Raw genomic sequence first — 21316 nt, 5'->3', positions numbered from 1 at the left:
AACGTCATTACCTTTCGGCGGCTCGGAATGGCCGGCGGCTGCCAGCTTCTTGCATAAGGAGACTATCACGGTCATAGAAATAAGCAAGTTTACATATAACTTTCGGTTTCCATTTGAACGCTGCCATCTGCGGGGTAGGGGCATAGTTCTGAACGGTGCGTGTGTGCTGAACACCACCAAATCTCTATGGTGCTTTCGTCAAAGACACACCGCAATCCTAAACCCGCTTACTGGAGCGTAATACACCCAATTGATCACAGTGGGACTTTACTTCTGAGCAAAAAAGCACAGCGTTGCGCTGTTAAAGTCCTTTCAGCAGTCCTTGTAGCGCAAATCTATGCGTGTTGGGTTACAGTACGTCTCACTGTACGTCTCAACCAACTCAATGGTTGTTGTTTTACTTAGATGTAGGCGTGGACTTTCTATTTTGATTGATCTCTCTGAGTATTTCGATGCAGGGTTCAAGGGAGAACTCGGAAGTGTCACTACACTTTCATTCAGTCCGTAGCCCTTTGGGCGGTGAATGCGAACCCGTGTGTGTGTGTGTGTGTGTGTGTGTGTGGGGGGGGGGAACAGCTGTATTACAAAGCGAGGAGATCTATGGTGCCCGTGCTTCTTCCTGGGTGAGTTGCTGAGATCAAAAAAAGGCGTGTCCAGTTGGAAAAGTAGGTAAATACGATGGATCTTATTTTCTACAATTCAGTAAAGCATCAGTAGCAAAGCTTTTCTCCTTTCCTGTGATTGATTTTGCTATTTGTTGCTCCCCTTTCCATCCTACATCTGTGATGCTTCTCTAGAGTTGTTTCTGTTCTCCAGGCTCCTGGAAAGTGGGTTGTGTGTGTGTGTGGAAAGTCTTTTTTCTTTATTTATTACTTTATTTGTTATTACACCACTTTATTATTATACTACCCAATAGCTGAAGCTCTTTGGGCGGCTCGCAACATAAGTCTTCAAACCATAAAATACAATAGCACAGTGAAACATAACATAAAAATCAAAACATCATATAAAAACCTTAAGTTTGCAACAGGATAAAAACAAAGTAAAAACCAGAATAAAGCCAGCAGCAGTACACGAATCTAAAAATAACAAAGGGAGAGCAATGAGGTGCCCTGGGATAATTTGGATTCCTGGGTCCGAGGTGAGAGGCAGCACTCTGACCTCGGACCCAGGAGTCTGAGCTCCATGGCCCCTCCCCTTGCAGCTGGGGTGGAGAGTAAAAGCGATCTCTGAGAAAAGGGAAACAGATGGAGGGGGGGGAGAGAGAGAGAGAACAAGAACTAAGAAGGACAAACAAGACTGAGAAGGGGCTATATAAGAAAGACAGTGACCTGGTTCGCATGTTTACTACAGCCCACCATGGCTTATTAGCCATGGTGGGTTGTGGTGCCCATGGGTACCAGGTTGGCATTCCAGTCCCCTGCTGCCATGGCTTCTTGTTTTTTCTTTCCCAAGCACAGATTTCAGCAATGTTCTCTAACAGACACTAAGACTACAGTTCCCAGAAGTCACTGCATTCTCTATCATATGTGTCATTATCTTTCAGCAGCTTGGAATGGCCAGTGGCTGGCTGCATTTTGCATAAGGAGAGTATCACAGTTATAGAAACATTCAAGTTTACATATAACTTTTGGTTTCCATTTGAATGCTGCCACCTGTGGGGCGAGGGCATAGTGATAAACAGTGTGTGTGTGTGCTGTACACCACCAAATCTCTATGGTGCTTTTGTCAAAGACACACCGCAATCTTAAAATTACTGGAGCATAATACACCTAATTGATCACAGTGGGATTTTACCCAGCAAGGGTGTGTTGTTGAGGTGGTGGACAAGCCACCCAGAACCCATGGGCTGTTTTAGGGTTGTGAGTGGCTTGTCATCCACCCCAACAACCCAGTCCAGGGTCACACATAACAGCAAGCTACGACATGCCCCGGCCATACCTTGAATATTCAAAATGGTAGCCACTGCTGCAACGGGAAGCCTTGCGAGGAAATTCCCCCATGGTGGCTTCTTGTTGCATGCAAAGCAGGCCAGCATAAAGAACTGGGCTGATGCTTTTTCAGGGGTGGACAACCTGTGACCCTCCAGAGGTTGGTGGACTGCAACTTCAATAATCCCTAACTATTGGCCATGTGGGCTGGAGCTAAAGTCCAACAGCATCTGGGGGCCCGAGCTTCCCCACTCCTGCCTTAGTGACTTATTATAGTACTTCAACAAACATTAAAAAACTATGGCTTATGAAATGCTCTTCTGATAGAATAATAATAAAATAAACCACTGTTACCTCTGGTTTTCAAATTCTTACAAATGATCACTGAATATTTTGTCTGTCACACCATACATCAGCCTTCCCCAACTTGGTGCCTTCCAGATGTTCTGGACTTCACTTCCTATCAGCCCTAGCCAGCATGACCAATGGTCTGGAATGCTGGGAGTTGTAGTCCAAAACTTCTGGAGGGAGCCAGGTTGGGGAAGGCTGGATACATTGTGGTCCAGCTTAGCCAAGGCACTAAGGTGAAACTGGCAACAGGGGCTAGGCCGTTGGATGTGTTCTGTGTCAGAGACTTCCCTCCAAGCAGTTCACAATTAGGGGCTCATAATGGGCAGTATCCAGCCCTGCCCCCGTGTTAGCAGGATATACCGCTAGTGCAACAGGAAGCTGGTGGTTCTTGAAGCAATCAGAAACAAACGGAAACACTTCTTTCCGGAATGGGGCAGCTCACTGGAGCTCAAAGAAGGGAGTTCCACTGACCTGTCCGACTCCAGAAATGAGGATTTCCTCTTGTTTCCGGGGTTGCTTTAAGAAGCGCTAGTTCCATGGGTGGAACGGAACAGGTGAGGTGCAGTGACAATATTGGATGCTGCTCAAAGTGTACAAATTGGGAAGCAGAAACATGAAATGTTGCCCCCAAACTGTTGCCATGTACCTCTTTTGTTTTCGTTTTTTGGCAATTGTCCTGGGGATTTGGGGATTTGCAGTCTCCTAGCCAGTGTGGTGTATCAGAATGTTGTACTAGTGGCTCTGAGTCAGTCACACTCTAAAACCTATCTTGCAGGGTTGTTGTGAGGATAAAACAGGGGTTGGGGGAGCCCTGAGGTCCTTAGAGGGGAAGGGAGGAAGAAGAATGTAATAACGAAATTTTAAAAATTGTAGCAGCATGAGGAAGAGTTCGGTGTAGTTTGAGAGCTCGCTCATTTGTTTGGTCCAGAGATCTGTTGTAGCGTGGTGAGCTATGAGCCAGATATTCCCCAGTTCAAATGTCATCTCAGACACATTAACCAGATGCTCCGACCTCTGGCTCGGCTTGCACCTTTAAGAATGCTGGTGAATTGCTTTGAATGTGCAAAGCACCAGATAAATGCTGAGCATCGCTAATAAAAGTGGCATTTTACCATCAGTCCACCTCACTCAATACGGTCCACACTGACTGGCAGTAGCTCTCTAGGGTAGGGGTGGGCAACTTGTGGCTCTCCAGATGTTTTGGCCCACAATTCCCATCTTCCCTCACCATTGGCTATGTTGGCTGGGGCTGATGGGAATTGTTGGCCAAAAATCTGGGGGGGCACAAGTTGCCCGCTACTACTTTAGAGTCTCAGACTCAGCACAATCTGGCTATACCAAGCATTGAACCTGGGAGCTACAGGAAGCAAAGCATGTGCTCCACAAACTTTGGCCCTTCCCCAACAAAGGAAGCCTGGGCTTTGAACCCAGAGCCTTGGGGTTAAAAAGGAAGCTGCCCCTACCCACTGAGGCCTACTGTTCCTCTTAACCTTCTGCTCCTTTCAACTTGCAACTGGAGCTGCTTTTTCTGTCTGCTGCTAGTGTAAACAATGGCAGGATTGTACTCTGGTATGCTGACTGTTCACGGTTCCACAGAGATACCAACAACCTGAGAATTACATGGGCTGTGGCTGAAACTCCCCCCCCCCCGAATTCCTCGTGGGTGTTGCGATTCAGATAACAACCCTCAGCCACTGAAGTCTTGGCTGCAGTCCCTGGACATTTGTAGTCTGAAAGCCGCTGCAACGCATAAGTTGTGATCCTCTCCTTCTGACCAGCTTATTAACAATCAGCCAAAAGCAGGTAGGTGGACTGGATTCTGTGGGCTTGAATTGCCAACGGAGAGCCATGGTTTGTGCATTGATGCCTCCATGAAAGCTTTTGCTCTCCCGAGGCGTCGAACTGCAACTCCCATCATTCTCAGCCATTGGCCATGTTGGCTGGGAATGATGGGACTTGTAGTCTAACACCTCGGGAGAGAACCAGATGGGGAACGCCTCTGCCCCATGAGAGCTGTCTGTCCTGTGTCCCTGTAAAGACCATTCCCTGATGCAACAGATGACACACTGCTGCTTATCAGGAAGAAGGCTGGCGGCGCACAGCCTTCGCTTCCAGGACCCGATTTACAAGCCGCATTTGAGAGGCAGGCCACGATGCAGAGTGTTTGGCATACATTTCTTATATTTCTCTTCCCCTCCCCTTTCCATCATGGCCATAAAGGTGGTGCACGTAGGGTTTCCAAGTGGTCTTTCATCCACACACTGACCAGACCTTTATTCTGTGTCAGACCGTTGATCCATTTTGCCGGCGAAGCCTAGTGGCTCTGATATCAGTGGGGTGGTGAATCTGCTCCAGGTTTCAGTTGGAAGCAGTCAGAACTCTAAAGAAGCTATCCAAGGTGTGCAGCGAAGCACCTTGCATGGCTCCTTTAGGGTTCTGACTGAAAGCCAAAGCGGATGCACTGCCCCCTGGAATTGGATCCACCAGCCTCCACTGCATTTAGCTTGGTAGTCTCTACACTGACTGGCAACGGCTCTCTGAGGCTTCTGGCAGAGAGAGTTTCCCCCCCATCACCTGCTATCTAATCTTCTTAAACTGGAGATGCTTGAGATCAAATGGAGGACCGTTTGCAGGTGAAGCAGTGCTCTCGGACAGGGGAGCAGAGCCTCAGGCTCGACGGCCCAATCTGGCCCATCTACAGTCCCAATTCACCACTCCAGGGTTCCCCAAATTATTTATTTAGTGATTTATTTATTCATTTCATTTCTGTACTGCCCAATAGCCAAAGTTTTCTGGGCAGTTCACAGAAGTTAAAAGCACAAAGCACAGCATAAAACAATATAAAATATGAAAGCTTAAAACCATAATATAACAGTGCAACCAGAGTAAAACGTAGCAGCAATGCAGAGATTTAAAATACAGATTTAAAACACCAGAGCTAAAAGACTAGGAAACTAAAATGCTAAAATGCTGGGAGAATGGCCTTGCCCGCCCGCCCCTCAATCTTTCGGTGGTTTCCCAGGTTTTGTGCATCTCCTCCTAGGGTTCAAAAAGGTTGAAATGCCTCTCCTAAGGCATTTACTGGCAGGAAGAGCTTTCTTTGTGTGGAAATATGCTGGGTTTTGGCCCTGCCCCTTTTGCCTCAACTCCACCCACCACTGGAATGCTGCTCCTGAGAGCTTCCCCGAAATGGAGTTCAGCGTTTGGGTTGAAAGAGGTTCTGCACCCCTGACATAAATAGGTGACCCTCCAGCTGAGGTTGGGGTTGGAAAGAAGTTGTTGGCCAAAGCAGCTGAGCTAGCTTGTAATAAACAGTCTAAAACTGGTGTTTAAGCAAGAGTTCCTCTTTTTACGTGGCTTCTGGTGATTTGCTTTGAACTATAAGCTCAAGATGTCTTCTGTTATGGGCTATACCACTTTATCCTCACAACAACCCTGTGAGGCCGGTCAGGATGAAAGACAGCAATTGGCCCAAGATCTCCCAGGGGTTTCGTCTCATCCCTGCTTTGAGACGCAAGCAGAACAGATGCAAAACTCATTGTAGTGCGCTGTCTAAATTGCAGATCTGCTCAGACCTTCTGATTTTTTTTTTTTTACTAGTAACTGTTCTTTTCAAAGTTGCCCGTTGTCCTTGATCTTACAGGCCTGCAAATGATGCTCACGTGTCACCCAGGATTCAGGAGTCGTCCTTGCGATGTGGAAATGGCTGTGTTTCAACCTATTCAGGTAGGAGGACATTCAGGTTCTGTTGTGGTGGGGGTGGGCCTAACGCAGCCGTGTGCCATAGGCGATCAGGAATGCCATGCAGGCGAGTGAGCAGACTAATGGTAGAAGGATGGATTGCTGTTCCTCCGCAGCCAGTCTGCTTGGTAGATAGCAGTTTTGTTCTTTCTATTAGCCTGAATTTCCATGCTGGCTGTGGAGGAGAATTCCCTTCCTCTACAGCCAGCACAGAAACACAAGCTGTTCGCCTCTTAGCTGACTAGTAACATTTGTGGGCAATGCGTATTTACAAGACTGGGCTACTGGAGAACAACAAATGCCTTGGGGCAGCTTTCCCCAAATAGGGGTCCTTCAGATGTGTTGGACTATGACTCGCATCACCAGTAGCCATGCTGGCTGGGGATGATGGGAGTTGTAGACCAATGCACCTGGAGGGCCCCCATTTGGGAAAGGCTGCCTTGTGGAACAAAGGGGGAAATTGATTTTCTCCAGGCTTGATAGGCATGTAAGAATTCTCACAAACGTGCAAGACAATGGAGGGCCTCAGAGGGACCGAGACCTTTTGTAGTCTCATGTGCAAATGTGTGGGAATTTCAGCTTGCTCACAGCCATGCTTGTTTTGGTGGCAACCTGTTTTCTGTAGCGGGGGGAGGGGGTGGCAAGGGCATGCAAGGGAACATTGAAAAATGCCTTATACCAGATCAGATTATTTGTCTGTCTAGCTCAGTATTATCTGCTGCAGAACCTCCTTCACCTCAAGGGCCAAATTCCATTTCAGAGAAGCTCATGGGGGCCACATTCCAGTGGCAGACGGAGCCAAAGGCAAAATGGTTTGGGGCCAAAAATTAAATGTGCCTGAATAACCAGCATATTGTAGCTTACAGCTCTAATCGCCAGTAATTAAGCCTTAGGAGAGGCATTTCAGCCTTTTAGAATGGGGAAAAACATGCACAATAGAGGAATCCACCAGACAATCAGTAGGGCCAGGGGAAGGGGATGTGGTATTTGGGGGACCCCTGGAGGGTGGGTTTAGGACTCCAGGAGGGGCAGAATTGGCCCCCAGGCTTGAGGTCCTGCACCTGTGATTTAGGGCACAATCCTATGCATGTTTAGACAGAAAAAAGTCCTACAACTCCCAGCATTCCCCAGCCAGTCTGTCTGAACATGCATAGGATTGCGCCCTTAGATAATTTTAGACATTGATCTTGATGTTCTTGTGCTCTCTTCCCCAATCTGGACTTAATCTGGGGCGTGCTCTTTAGATGTGGATTATTTCACTTACTTCAAAATGTGGTATGTCCACCCTTCTGTGTTTGAGGGGCCCCCTGCTCATTCTGCTGAGTGGGGCTCTGGACCTCTGCCCCAAAAGTCCTACCATGAAGGCACCACTAGGAGCCCTTCTCATTCTGATCTTGTTACGTTTGTTGCTGTTGGCATGATTTTTGTCTCCCTTGTTTTTCCCCATGTTTGTAGTCCACCTTTAGCCATCAGGGTTGGGCAGGAGAAATTTAGTAACAACTGTAACTCCTATAGGCAGCGATGGACGTCTGTGATCTCAGGAAAGGTTTACTGCTCTGGGGATAGATGGTTGTCCCATTTTTGCGACTGGCCACTGGGAGCACCATACAAGTGGTGTGTGTGTGTGTGTCGTTGTTCTTGCAGAGGCTGATGGCCTTCGAAGACGTGGTTGTGAGCTTCACAGAGGAGGAGTGGGCTCTCCTGGATCCAGATGAAAGAGAATTGTACCGGACTGTGATGATGGATAACTACAGGAATATGCTTTCTCTGGGTAAGGACCTTTTCATCACTTCTGTTGCAACGGGGACGATCTGAACCTAAGTACCTTTGGTGTCAGAATTTTCCATTCTCTATGCAATGATGCTACATTGGCATTCATTTTTAATAGTGTTTTAATATTGTATTTAAATGTCATTTTTAATTGGTATGTGAACTTCTTGAAGATTTTTTAAAATATTAAACGGTATATAAATATAAATACCAATCAATCAGTCAATCAGTGGTATAGCGGAGCGAGGGTTCCCAGGGCCGAAGCGCCATGACGTTTTGATTAGCAGGGACGATGACATCATCTGCCAACTCTCTCAAACTTCCCTGTTGACTCTGAACTTGGCTGTGATCCTCACAATAACTGGGCGGGGTGGGGATGGATTTTCCCAGGAACAATATATTGTTGTGAGCTGTCTCTGTTTAATGCAGAGTATTTTGTGGTGGCTGGGTCTTGAATATCCCAAAACAGAAGAAAAAATATTCTCAGATGCCTGAAAAACTTCTATTATGCCCATGTGTTTGGGAAAGGACTTTCCTTCCTCAGGGACCGCTCCTCTTTCTCCAAATGTGTCACAAAGAATCCTTCCAGTGCTGTTTCTGTTTTAAAATATTCAGGTCTTGAATGGGCAGTTAGGACCCATTAGCTTTACAGAAGGCCTGCACCTGGTGAAGATGAAAACTGCTAGAACTGGTTTGTCGATATGGAGGTAATAGCTATGGGGACTGTCCTAATGAGCACCTCCACTTCAAAATTTACCACTACATCACTGTTGGCATGTATGAGAAGCAGGACCTTTTTGGTAGTAGCTCCATCGATGTGGAATGCCCTCCCCAGCAGTTGTGCTCAGCCCCATCCCTGGCTGGCTGCTTTTAGGAAACAGACAAAACAAACCCTGTCTGTTTCTCTGAGGCTGTTGTCTGATTAAACTGTTACTGATTGCCTTTAACTCTTGTGTATTTCTGTTGGTTGCTGTTGTTTTTAGTTGCTGTATTATTACGTGGTCAATTACTCTGTAAACTTAATTGTGAAAAAAGCAGTATAGAAATATTGCAAATAATTAAATAAATATATCAATGGACAGTGATCTCACTGAGGGTTGGAGAAGTGAGCCTTCGGTTTGAGCATTCCCTCTATGATACATATTTTATTTTTGGATTCTTTTTTTTCTCCTCCATGAAATTCTATGTTATTTCAAAATGAAATTAACAAAATAAAGGCAAAAGAGCAACAGCGTACATAATAATAAATGAAGATCACAAAAGGAAGAAAGGGATACCTAATGAAAGAGTAAAAATACAATTTATACAGCATATAAAAAGAGCGTGTGTGAGTGTGTGTTATTTTGTGTGTATGTGTGTATTAGTCAGAAAAAAATTGAAATTTCAAAAGTTTGAAGAGTTTTAACACAGGAAATGGAAACCACAATGCCATAATCTCTTTCCTAAAGTTAAGATTCTTTGCTTGCTGCACTACTGCCTGTTGTGAGTCATTGCGGGGTGAGGGCACCAGGGCTGAAAAGCAAGATATGAATGCTTGCAAAGGGCTGTCTGCTGCCCCAGAGTCTTGCCCTTATGGCACCACTAAGCGAACATGCTGCAGTAACAACTTTTGACCTGATCTCTTCTCCCCCGCCCCGCTGCCCACCTGTTTCGTGAACAGGATTCCCAGTACCCAAACCTGCTGTCATCTCCTGGTTGGAAACAGGAGAAGAGCCTCGGGTGTCAAAGTCCCATATCTCTGCAAAAAAGATGTCATGCAGCAGCTCAGGTGAGGAATCAGAAAAAACAAAAGTATGGAACTCCTTGTTGCATAGATCTTGACATTTGGGGTTAGCTGGCCAATAGGTTTGGGAGGGAGGGCGCAGTAGGTATGTAGAGCACTTAGTCTAATCTGGGTCTGCACATCTAGCAGAATGAGATGGTAGAGATGATAGAATGGACTGTACCACATTTGTATAAACAAAAAAATAGCCCTGCAAGTAGAAAATTAGCATATACGGGGAAGAGTTTTGGGCCAGCAATTTACCTGCTGTGCTGCTCTTCTACTTGCTGGGATGTTTTATTCTTGGAGGGGTATTCAAAAATGTTATCTCCCACTTGCAGTCTGAAGTGATGCAGTCTGTTTGACAACCTCGCTCTGCTGCATGTGTCAACCAGGCTGTAGACTTGAATACTTACCACTAGCAGATCCCCTGAACCTTTCCCATAGAACAGGGGTGCTGAACCTCTTTCAGCCTGAGGGCCAAATTTAATTTCAGAGAAGCTCTCGGGTTGCATTCCAGTGGTGGGCGGAGCCAAAGGCAAGGGGGCAGGGCAAAATGAGGTGGGGCCAAAATACCAAAAATACCAGCATATTTTAGCTTAAAGCTCTTAACTGACAGTTACTAAGCCTTAGGAGAAGCATTTCAGTCTTTTACAATGAGGACAAAATTACTGCTGTGCCAAAAATTTCTCCCACATTTTTTCCACCAATCTCATTCAATTTCATAGAAGAGAAATTGCTTTCAGAAAGAAATTCAATGGTGAACAAATTCTGGAGAACTTCTCATGAGTTGGGTTCGGGTTTCTTGGGTCTACCTTACTTAGGAGGCAGCGGAGGAGTGAGCACAAGTGTCCTGTCTTTCACTCTACAGTCATCTCTCTGGCAGCCTGTAGCCTCCTCAGCTTCCTACACTTCAATGAAAGCTCAGTTTAAGGCCCCATGAGGTAACGAGGCTAGCTGTGATTATTTAAGCTCAAAAACACAAAATAAATTATAAAACATCCCAAATGAGGCAGAACAATGGAAGCCTCTTTCACTGGGGGAGAAAACTTTCAGGAAACTGGAGGAGATATTTTGGCAGAGCACGAGCTCCACCTCACCTGGAGCTGGACGCAACACTGCCCCGACTTGCATTGCTGTGTATGCAAACCAGGGGCCAGCCTGCTGAGAAAGTTGATGCTGTTGCAGCACGACCCCCCCGCCAACCCTTTCCAAAAACGGAAGAAGCTGTGCTACAAGCCCTGCTAATGGGGAGCCCTACTTGGGAGAAACTGTGGAGAATTTCTCCTTCCCCTGGAGAAATTCAGTTAAATCATCTCCCAAATTTCTCTACCCACAAGTAATGTGGAGAATTTCAAGAGGCCATTTGTGCACAGCTCTAGAAAAAACTGTGCAAAAGCCAGAAACCACCAAACGATAGGTGCGTGTGTGTGAAGCAGGAACCACCCGGTAATGTGAGGGTGGGGCATGGCCATCCGGAGAATCACAGAGGGCCAGATTGGGAGCCCAGGTGGGCTGGATTTGGCCCCTAGGGCTGAGGTTCAACACTTCTGCCTTAAAATGTGGGGTGATATGAAAGTGTATATTTTTAAGCAAACTTTGATTTGGGATTACAGGTACCATCACGTATAACAAGAACACCAACAATGCTCCAGGGGTTATTTTTACATGCCTCCCATCTGCACCCAGTTTTGAGCAAGAGAGTCCGAGCCATCGGAAGTCTGCAGGTGTGTGCTTTGCGAGACCAGGTAACCGTGTCTCCTGTATCCCATTTCTAAGAAGTGGGTTAGCCTCTTGGAGCTCATGCAGAATACACACAGCTCTGACTGTTGTAATTGCTCTCTGGTGTGATTCTGTGGATGGGCTGTTGGGTTTGGGAAACCCTGGTTCCAATTCCCCATTCAGCCCTGAAAGCTCCCTGGACAGCTTTGGGCAAGCCCCTCCCTTTCAACCTAACCTCGCAGGGCTGTTATAAGAACTGTAAAGCACTTTGCTTGCTGGAAAGTACCCTGGAAATAATTGCTAACATTAGTGTTTTTCTCTCCTCTTCCCTCTGCTTTTATTGTATGAAGGCTGGTCGGTTGTTGTTGTGTTTTAATCCTAATAGGTGAAGGGGCAGAGGCAGAGAAGAAGCACACATGTCCAGAATGTGGGAAAAGCGTCTGTTCCAAATCTTACCTTGCGGAACACATGAGAATCCACACCGGGGAGAAACCCTTCCAGTGCCTTGAATGTGGGGAAAGATTCGCTTGGAGACGAACCTTTACTGATCATCAGAGAGTCCATTTGGGTGAGGAAATAGCCCACTGCAGAACTGGTGTGTCAGAAAGCTATGGGGAATGGAGCCTTTTTGGTTGTCACACCGGCCCTCTGGGAAGCCCGCCTGGCCACATTTGTAATTGCATTCTGTCACCTGGTAAAATGTGGCACTTTCAATTGGCCTTGGGTAGCAGCTGATTATTTGTTTGTGATGCTTCCCTGCCGCTCTGAAGGTTTTCTTCTATTTATTTAAAACATTTTGTTACCCTGCTTTTCAGCCGAAAAGGTTCCCAGAGAAGCCTACATAAGATTAGTAACAAAGAAGATGTTCCCAGTCTTCAAGCTTACAATCTAAAAGACATGACACAAAAGGAAAAAGGGATGAGGAGGGAAGAGGGAAAGCAAGCCCATGCAGGCAGCAATTCTTAGAATGACATTATGGTCTGGTTCACACATAACACTAACTTATGGTTTGTTGCCCTTCCCACAGTTTGTCTGGCAGAAGGTTGAACAAACCATGGTTTATTTTCTCAATCCCTGAGTTGTTTGTTTCCTTCCTCTCATACCCGCTTCCTCCCTGTATCCCAAATGCCATTGTGACGCTGGGTTTTTTACTGCACTCGCCACCACCTCTGTAGCCTGACAAAACCCATGAACAACCCACAGTTCTGAGTTTGCATGTAACAACAACCCATGGTTTAAACAACCCAGAGTTCACAACCCAACAACAAACCATGGATGCTCCTTCTGGATTGTTTGTGGTTAACATACCATGGTTTGATAGTGCAACTACATTCACACATCGTAACAACCCAGAATTCAACAACTCATACCATGGGTCAGTGTGATGTGCGAACCATGCCAGTTCTTATAACGCCTGGCTGGAATGGAAACAGTTCTGGGGAGGGGGAGCCAAATGATGCAGGTCTCTCAGCAGAGCCAATGGAGCAGGCCCTGTGTCCCATCCTGCAATCCTATACGCACTTATGTCGGGGCTAACTCAGTGGAGCTAACTCCTGAGTAGACATACATAGGATTGCATTGTAAGGCTCAAATGTTCTCTGTCTCTGATCATACTGGCCCTCAGCACGTCTGAGCATTTCATTGAACAGGACTGGATATTTACCGGAGGCGGGTGTGCGGGGAGAGACAGGGAGAATCCTTAAGTAAATAGCACATGTAAACAGCCAGTGATAAAAGCATGTGCTCTGTTTTTTGATCTGTGTAAGATGGACAGGCAGATGAGTTCAATTAACCTGTATAAAACCTTTACTTTGCCACATTCTGTGAGCAGCAGCCCTGAGCCATGTTCTGGTTTGGGGAGTAGGGGGAGGGACAAGGAGATTCTATAGCTTTCTGAGTTGGCTTTCGTATTGAAGGTTAGTATCTTTATATATGGACATAGGAAGCCGCCAAATACTGAGTCAGACCCCAGGTCCATCTAGCCCAGTATTGTCAACACTGACTGGCAGCAATGGCTCTCCAGGGTTTCAGGTGGGATTCTCCCCCCCCCCCCCACTGGAGATGGCGAGGATTGAAGCTGGGATCTTTTGCATGCAAAGCAGGTGCTCTGCCACTGAGTTACAGCTTCTCCCCTTCTTTATATCATGAAGGTTTGGTTTCACATGGGAAGCGGTATTAAATTTACAAATTCATTTTATTTCATTTTATTCCAGGGAATAATAAACCCGTTTTGGGGAGTTCTTCTGTTAAAGTATTCTGGATGATTTACATCAGGTATTTATTTTCACTGGCAGTTTTTTGTATTGCCAGATGAAGATTGCCTGCTTAATTAAAAATTTTGTATTCACATTCCTTCATGAGGTAACAAGTCTTTGGAAGAGGGATTGAAGTGGCCAGAGGGTTATTTTCAGCTGCCTTCTGTGAGAAAATTTCCTTAGGGGGTTCTGATGAAGCAATGGACGTGGAATATAATCTGGAGATCTCGTCATCTCAGACAGAGCCCACAGTTGGGATTTAGCGTACACATGCAGTTTACGTGAGACTTTACCTTTTTGGACCCATGGGCACATTTGGGAATTTGAGAAACTGCTGTGGGCACCATTACAAAATGGCTCCCACGGAATATGTGGCTGGTCACATACTGGCTCCTGTGGGGGCCTGGCTAGTCACAAGTGAGCTAAAAAGGTGTGAGGGAGAGAAAGAACGTGGCTAGAAGCTGAGAGGGAGGGGGGAAAGGCAAGGCAAAGGGGTAGAGGGGAGAGAAAAAGCAAGGCTAGAGCCTGGGAGGGGGAGAAAGAGCAAGGTAAAAAGGTGGGGAGAGAAACAGCCAGGCTAGAGACTGGGAGGGAGAGGAAACAGTGAGCTAAAGAGGTGGGTAAGGTGGGGATAGAAATAGCTTGGCTAGAAAGGGAGAGAAAGAAGATTGCCCTAACATTTTCAGAGGCTTTAATTTTTTTCTTTAAGGGGCAGGGAGTGGAGAACTTCGTGGGTACCTTTGGAGGTGTCTGTGGGTGGGCACCGCCTTGGGGACCCCTGATGTATATTCAGCTGCAGCATGTGCTATTTTTACTTGTGTTTTTACATATTATTGTAATACATTGTGCTGTCACTTTCTAATAGTAATAATACTTGACTCACTTGTTACAGGTTCTGTTGAAAATGAGATGGACAGAAAAGGTGCTTGTTGGCACTGCAAGATCTTCCTATCTCTTTGAGGTAAAAGGGGCTGATCTCTCCTCTGTCCCACCAGGTGATGGAACAGAGGAAAAGAAGAAATTCACGTGCTCCGAATGCGGGAAGATCCTGAGTTCCAAGTACCACCTTATTGAACACCAAAGAATCCATAGCGGGGAGAAGCCATTCGAGTGCCCCCAGTGTGGGAGAAAATTCATCTGGAAGAATAACTTGGCTCAACATCAGAAAATCCATCAAGGTGAGAAGCCCTCTCATAGCCTGATGTGGCCAATGGTCAGGAATCCTGGGAGCTGTTGTCCAAAACGTTAGGAGAGGGGAAGGCAGTTCTTATTCAATCCCCTGCTCAGTGCAGGAATCTTGCAACTATATAGAATCACAATTTTGAATGCTCCCCCTGACAGCTTAAAACAAAAGAACTGATTTCCCTGTATATAGAAAATTAGCACAGCAGGGGAAAAAGTTCTATTCTTAGCCTTCTTCCTCATGAGCTAGTTTTGTATAAGCAGGGAATTCTCTGCATTGGTAAGCAGTTGAGAAGGTGATTCTCCTCTCCCTCTGCATCTTAAAGTGGTACCATCACAGAAAGCTCTTCGATGCGAGACCAGCCCTCAGTTACAGCTTGTAATGGTTAGGAAGGATCCCACCGTGAAGTTCATTCAACCACCCAGCTCTTCCTCAGGAGTACTGAGGATTAGAGCTACTACAGCCAGAATGTTTTGATGTGTCATAATAAAAATGTCCTATGAGTCATTTGGAGCAATTTGCTCTAGAACAGAACAGATGCAATAGACATGCAATAAATAAGTGTTCAATGAAAACATCCAGTGTGGTGTAACAGTTAGAGTGTTGGACTGGGACTCAGGAGATACGGGTTCTAGTCCCCATTTGGTCATGAAGCTCACTGGGTGACTCTGGGCCAGTCACTGACTCTCAGCCTAACCTCCCTCACAGGGTTGTTGTGAGGGTAAAATAGAGAGGAGGAGGAGGATCATGTAAGCCGCCTTGGGTTCCTTGCAAGAGAAAAGAAGGCAGGATATAAATGTAAGAAATAAACAAACAAGGAAACTCTAAAAAATAGATAATGCCAATAAAACCTGCAGCCCAGATATTATGGGAAGGCCAGCAAAACCAAGTCGCTGTTCAGAGCCTTCCTGGAGACTTGCAAAGACGAGATCTGAACCCCCAATGGAAGCTAATTCCAGAAGTGTGGGGCCACCACTGAGAAGGCCCTTTCCCTTTTACTCTCCAGCCTAACCACAGTGGACAGGTGAGAAAGGCCTTTGCTGATCACTTAACACAGAGGTGGGGAACCTTTTTCAGCCTGAGGGCCTAATTCAGTTTTGGAGAAGCCACATTTCCATGTAGGCAGGGTCGAAGGCAAAGCTGAACCCCTTTGCCACACATTTTGCCAAAGGCCAATGGAGTAGAGCCAATGATACAAAAATATCAGCATGTTCCAGCTTAAACTCTTACAGCCAGTAACTAAGCCTTAAGAGAAGCATCTCAACCTTTTAGAATGGGGGAAAACTGCACAGAAGCCAGGAAACCACCAAACCATTGGCAGTTGGGAGAAAGGAGGCCTGGCCATCAGGGAACTCCAGAGGGCCGGACTGGGACCCTGGGGCTGAGGTTCCCCACTACTGTTTTAAAAGGTGCTTAATCTGCCCAGGTTTAGTTATGTTTGCTTCTTCTCCTTTTGCTGTCCCTCCCTGAAATATGTCACACAATTCTTACCCCTGTGCTCTCTGCCCATGCAGGTGGCTTGAAAGAAAAACACTGGTGCTCTGTGTGTAGGAAAGGCTTTCCATGGAAGTCGCAGCTTATGAGCCATCAGAGAATCCACACAGGGGTGAAGCTCTTTGAATGCACAAAGTGTGGCAAAAGGTTCAGCGGGAGAGGAGGCCTCGTGAAACACCTCAAGACTTACACTGGAGAAATACCAGTGAATCCAGCAAAGGTGGCCCAGGATTCCTTGTTGAGGCGCATGCTGACTCAGCACCAAGGGACTGGTTTGGGTGAGGAACCGCTAGAAGATCCCAGTCAGGTCTTGGCCAGGACAAAATAACACACTTACCCAATAGTGAGTGACTGTGCCTTGGCTAAGGAGCCTGTTCATCTTTGGAAAATGGCTAAAGAACTCTCCGAAGTAATGACCATTCCCAGAAGTGCCCAAGTTGTGTTTTTTTGGCTGTCTCACAGGCATGTCTGCAGGCCTTGACTTTTGTCGTTTAACAGTCTAGGGGATCCGTATCATTGGGGACTAGTCTGAGGGGGCTTCCAGAGGAATCTTTTCTTGTGAAATCGCCCGGCCCCGTTCACTGAATTCTGTGGGGATTCCAGAGGTCGTTGTCTTCCATTTGTAACCCTGCCATGTTTTCCCACTACTTTCCCCATCTTTTTGTCACAGAAAACAGTGGAGGCTGGTGGCTCTGATGTCAGTGGGGCGGCAAATCCACTCCGGCTCTCAGTCAGAACTTTAAAGGAGGTATCCTTTAGTTTCTCACCTTGGATAGCTCCTGGTTCTGACTAAAACCTGGAGTGGATTCACTGCCCTTCTGACATCTTCCACTGACAGAAAATCCATTTTGATTGGTAGCACTCGGAGCCTTCCCATCTGCAAGCACTTAGGAAGAGTCTAAGGCAGGGGTGTTGAACCTCAGGCCCATGAGCCAAATCCAGTCTGCTTGGGCTCCCAATTTGGCCCTCCAGCATTCCCCAGATGGCCATGCCCCCTTCCCTTCCCTCCATCCATCCATCATATGGTGGGTGTCCCAGCTTTTGTGCAGTTTTTTCCTTTTTCTAAAAGGTTGGAATACCTCTCCTGAGGCTGAATTACTGGCAGGTAGAGCTTTCAGCTAAAATATGCTAGTATTTTTGGTGTTTCTGGTCTTTTGGCCCTGCCACTTTTGCCACCAGCCCTGACCACCACTGCAATGCCACCCCCAAGAGCCGCTCTGAAATTGAATTTGACCCTTGGGCTGAAAGAGGTTCAGTGCTCCTCTGGTCTAAGGGAACAGGAGGAGTGGAACAGTGGAGAGAAGCTCAGCCATTTTGTATTCAACTTCTTAGAGTAACGCATGATCCTCATGTGTTACTGGCACCTCGCACATATCCGTTGCTTTCCATGTTCTGCTCTTTTTCCTTCCTGAAGTTTCTTGACGATCTCAACAATATTGGTCAGTTGCCAGTTGGGCCTGAAGTTCTTTCTCTGATGCATTTCTTGGCACTGAGGGCAGGAACCGGTCATGTCAGCCCTTCCCCATTGCTGGCTGAGGCAGGCACGGCAGAAGTTGTGTCCACAGTCTAGAATCACCGGAGCTTTGAAGTACTCCAGGCAGATGGAACATGTCACTTCTTCACAGAGCTCCTTGATGGGATCCTGAGATGCCATGGCCACCTCTCCTTGAAGTGTAAATAACAGCCTTGGTTTTGCTTCTAGTTTCTTCCCTAGGATTGCCTAAGAATGTGTAGGATCTTTGCCAAGCTTGAATCTGCAACATGACAAAAATCATGGTCAATATATACATACATGTATATATGGGGGGGAGGGGGGAGAGAAAGAAAGGGAGAATGCAGGAGGAACACTTTTAATATGGACATTAAAGCAGGGCTGGGGAATCTGTGGTTCTGCACATCTTGTTGGAATCCAACTTCCATCATTGTAAAGGAAGGCAAAGGGCAAACATGATTCAACCGAACCATTTCCGTAAGCTGCTCTTGTGAAATATGGATTTCAATTGACCCAGAACCACTCAAGTTGATCAGGCTGAGAGGTTTGGGAACTTATGAGGTGGAGAAGAACATGCACACAACCAATGTAGATGAAAGAAAAGGAGATTTATTGAAATAAAATAAGCAAAAGTAGAACCTCACCAGAGAATTGCATGCTCTCTGAGGCTTAAGAGTTTGCGCGCCTCTTAGGTAAGAGCTTAACACAAAACAATCCTCAAGAAGTTGCGCCCTTCTTGGTCAAGACTGAGTTACCCAAATGTGGTGCATTAAATGACTAAATATACAGTTAGCCCCTATTTGTTGCTCAGCTCCAAATATACAGTACGCCACAACTGGCTCACTGAGGCAACGGTGATACAGTGTCAGCCAGGCCAAGCCTAAGCCTGCTGTCTTATATCCAAGCCCAAACAGTTAAGTATGTCAGAACAAAGATAACTGCGCCTTATCTAAGCTCCGGACAGTAAAATTTTTTCCCTGAATTCTACCCAACACATACTCACCACACACTATCAAGTACTTGGCCAGAGCGCTTAATACACGTCCTGTGGATCGAGGGTACTGTTGGTATGTTTTTGATTGATTGCATTTCTATCCCGCCTTTTTTCCCTTGCAAGGAACCCAAGGCGGCTTACATTATCCCCCTCCTCTCCATTTTATCCTCACAACAACAACCCTGTGAGGTGGGTTGGGCTGAGAGTCTGTGACTGGCCCAAAGTCACCCAGTGAGCTTCCATGGCCGAGTAGGGACTAGAACCCGGATCTCCCGGCTCCTAGTCCAACACTCTTGCCACTACACCACACTGGCTCTCATGCTGTCATGTGCACATACGAATGATCCAGGTGCAACCACACTCACCCTGAACAATGGAGAGCTTGGGCGTTTTATACCCCTTTTCCTCTGTTGGGGCCTATGAGATCAAAGAGCGGTTCAGGATTGACATTTGTTGAAGACAGACTGCCACCTCCTTCAGACTCCCCAACATTTTTCAAGGCTGCTTCTGTGGTCATAATGTGCTGTCCTCCATTATCAAAACATCTGCAGATACTCCTCTTTTATTAGCCCATTTCCGTCTTCTGTAAATGACACTTTGGCAATCTTCAGCACATACCAGAGCACCCCCATTTGGCCTTCCTGCAAAAAAGCCATTCATTCTCCATTCACACCCTTACTGACCTGGGCTAGAATACTTCATATGCACATGACATGGAATGGTTAAAAGTTAACCTTTTCACATTTCATGATATTCTCAATGGACACTTAAATGTTTTGGGTTACAGGGTACATTTCAGGATGTTTACAATTCAGGCTTGTATTCAGGGACAAACTTTGCATTCTATTTCTTTTCACACCACATTTGTTACAGTGCAACAGAGAACAAGAATTCATTGTGGTGCCTGACGTCTACAAGCTTATCTACTAGGAGCAGAAAGAAGTTATAGAGGGAGCAATCTTTATTAACAAAATCAAGTAAAGGTAGTTTTAAGAAATGAGATAAATTAATAAAAGTGCTAAGACATTAAAAGTAAGAAATAAACCTAACAATTTAAGGGAAATATATGTGGATGTAAGGAGATATAGGGAAGACAACATGAAAAAAATAGGAAAAATAAAATCACACCGTGTCACTACCACCCACCATTGGCACCCCACCTGAGTGGGAGGGAATTCTCAGGTGAACTTGGCCCCTGGGCACAAGGAGTAGAGACCAAACCAGTTCTCCCAATTCCTTGGGTCCAGAACAAAGATTAGTAGCGCCAACCACAGAATTACACTGGATTCGGCACTGACCCAGCTGGAAAAGGCCCACACACTTGAAAGGTAGTTTATTTAAAAGGTAGTGAAAGGAGGTGATGGAAAGTTACAATAACAACTGAAATACAAAGAGAGTCTAAAAGTACTACAGCAAACTTTTTTTTGGTACTTTTAGTACCCCCATACAGACAAAAATAAAAACACTCTAACTGGCCTATTCTACTTACTTGTTGTAAGGGCCCTTTTCATAAAGCTGCACCAAACTTGAGCACCTCCTCCAGAGGCAGGATGAGAACAAAGGCCTGGGCGGGGGGGGGGGGGAGAGAACCCTCCCTAGATTTACACTCTGTTCAGTCCAGACTCTGGAGCTGTCGCCACTCCCTTATGGAAAGGAGGGTAGAAGGAAAAGGCGGTGTATTTTGCAGGCACTCTACCCCTCCCTTTGGCACCACGCGGTTTATGGCCTTGAGGCCGGAGACAGCAAGGCCATATACTTTTGAGATAACACAGGCTTATCCTCCCCAGGTGTTACAAGGTCTCTGTGCCAGCTCCCTCCCCTCTGGGGGCCTCTTACAAACCAACAGTTTCTAACCCACACAATATAAAACGAATATCACAATTCAAAAACATGGAGTTACTCTAGTTCCTTACAGTCATCCTTGTCCATCTGTCATGCTGGTAGGGGCTGATGGGAGCTGTAGTCCAATAATGTCTGGAGTGCCACAGGTTCCCCCCACCCTACAATAAAGGAAGGGCTGGTGGAAGGTATTTTGTCACCATAGGACAGGGGTGAAGAACCTTTTTAACTCTGAGGGGATGGGGCCAAAAATACCCAAAATTGCGACGCATTTCAGCTTAAAGCTTTTACTGCCAGTAACTAAGTCTTAGGAGAGGCATTTCAACCTTTTAGAATGGGGGGAGAATATACAAAAGCTGATAAATGATCGGTGATTGGGCCAAGGGGGTGGGGCCATCCGAAAAAGCCCGGAGGGTCAAATTTGAACCCAGGACCTGAGTTTCCTCACTCCTGCCACAGTAAGTGGGTAAGTAAAAGGTCATTTGCGTTAGTTTCTAGTTCCCTTGTTCTCGTGCTCTCACAGGCACTTGGTTGAATCCAATGTTAGTTCAACTTAGCGTAGCGGACCCAATGAAATGAATGGGACTTAAGTCCCATTCATTTCAATGAGTCTATTCTAAGTAGGACTAACACTGGACACAACCCACTATTTCCTCTTTTTATACGCCTGCCTTTCTAAAGGCCTCAGAGAGGCCTTTAAACCAAACTACACTTTGGTCAAAGCTAAACTTTGCATGGTAGCCTGTGTTCTGATTTTCAATATATATTGACCCTCCTATAAC

The 21316-nt window shown here is 46.2% G+C and overlaps 1 protein-coding gene across 1 annotated transcript; it reads left to right on the top strand.

Moving 5' to 3' along the window:
* The first annotated feature begins 561 nt into the window (after window positions 1–561).
* On the top strand, window positions 562–21306 carry LOC146355437 (uncharacterized). The gene is made up of 8 exons (XM_084830622.1): window positions 562–665; window positions 5926–6008; window positions 7668–7794; window positions 9454–9561; window positions 11172–11282; window positions 11663–11845; window positions 14528–14710; window positions 16230–21306. Exons 2-8 carry the CDS (start codon window positions 5934–5936, stop codon window positions 16535–16537), a joined length of 1095 nt encoding a protein of 364 aa, XP_084686748.1. The 5' UTR covers window positions 562–665; window positions 5926–5933; the 3' UTR covers window positions 16538–21306.
* Window positions 21307–21316: the final 10 nt, after the last annotated feature.

The sequence above is a fragment of the Heloderma suspectum genome, chromosome 2 (genome assembly GCF_057233095.1).
Source record: "Heloderma suspectum isolate Gila_16-S chromosome 2, 16-S_ref, whole genome shotgun sequence".
NCBI lineage: Eukaryota > Metazoa > Chordata > Lepidosauria > Squamata > Helodermatidae > Heloderma > Heloderma suspectum.
This window is presented reverse-complemented; position numbering and strand designations above follow the sequence as displayed.

What these genes read in the sequence shown, in the direction of transcription:
- LOC146355437 (XM_084830622.1), top strand. Translation starts at nt 5,934, where the DNA reads ATGATGCTCACGTGTCACCCAGGATTCAGGAGTCGTCCTTGCGATGTG. An exon ending in CAGGAATATGCTTTCTCTGG is followed by an intron (nt 7,795 to 9,453) that starts GTAAGGACCTTT and finishes TTTCGTGAACAG; the next exon opens with GATTCCCAGTACCCAAACCT. An exon ending in ACATCAGAAAATCCATCAAG is followed by an intron (nt 14,711 to 16,229) that starts GTGAGAAGCCCT and finishes CTGCCCATGCAG; the next exon opens with GTGGCTTGAAAGAAAAACAC.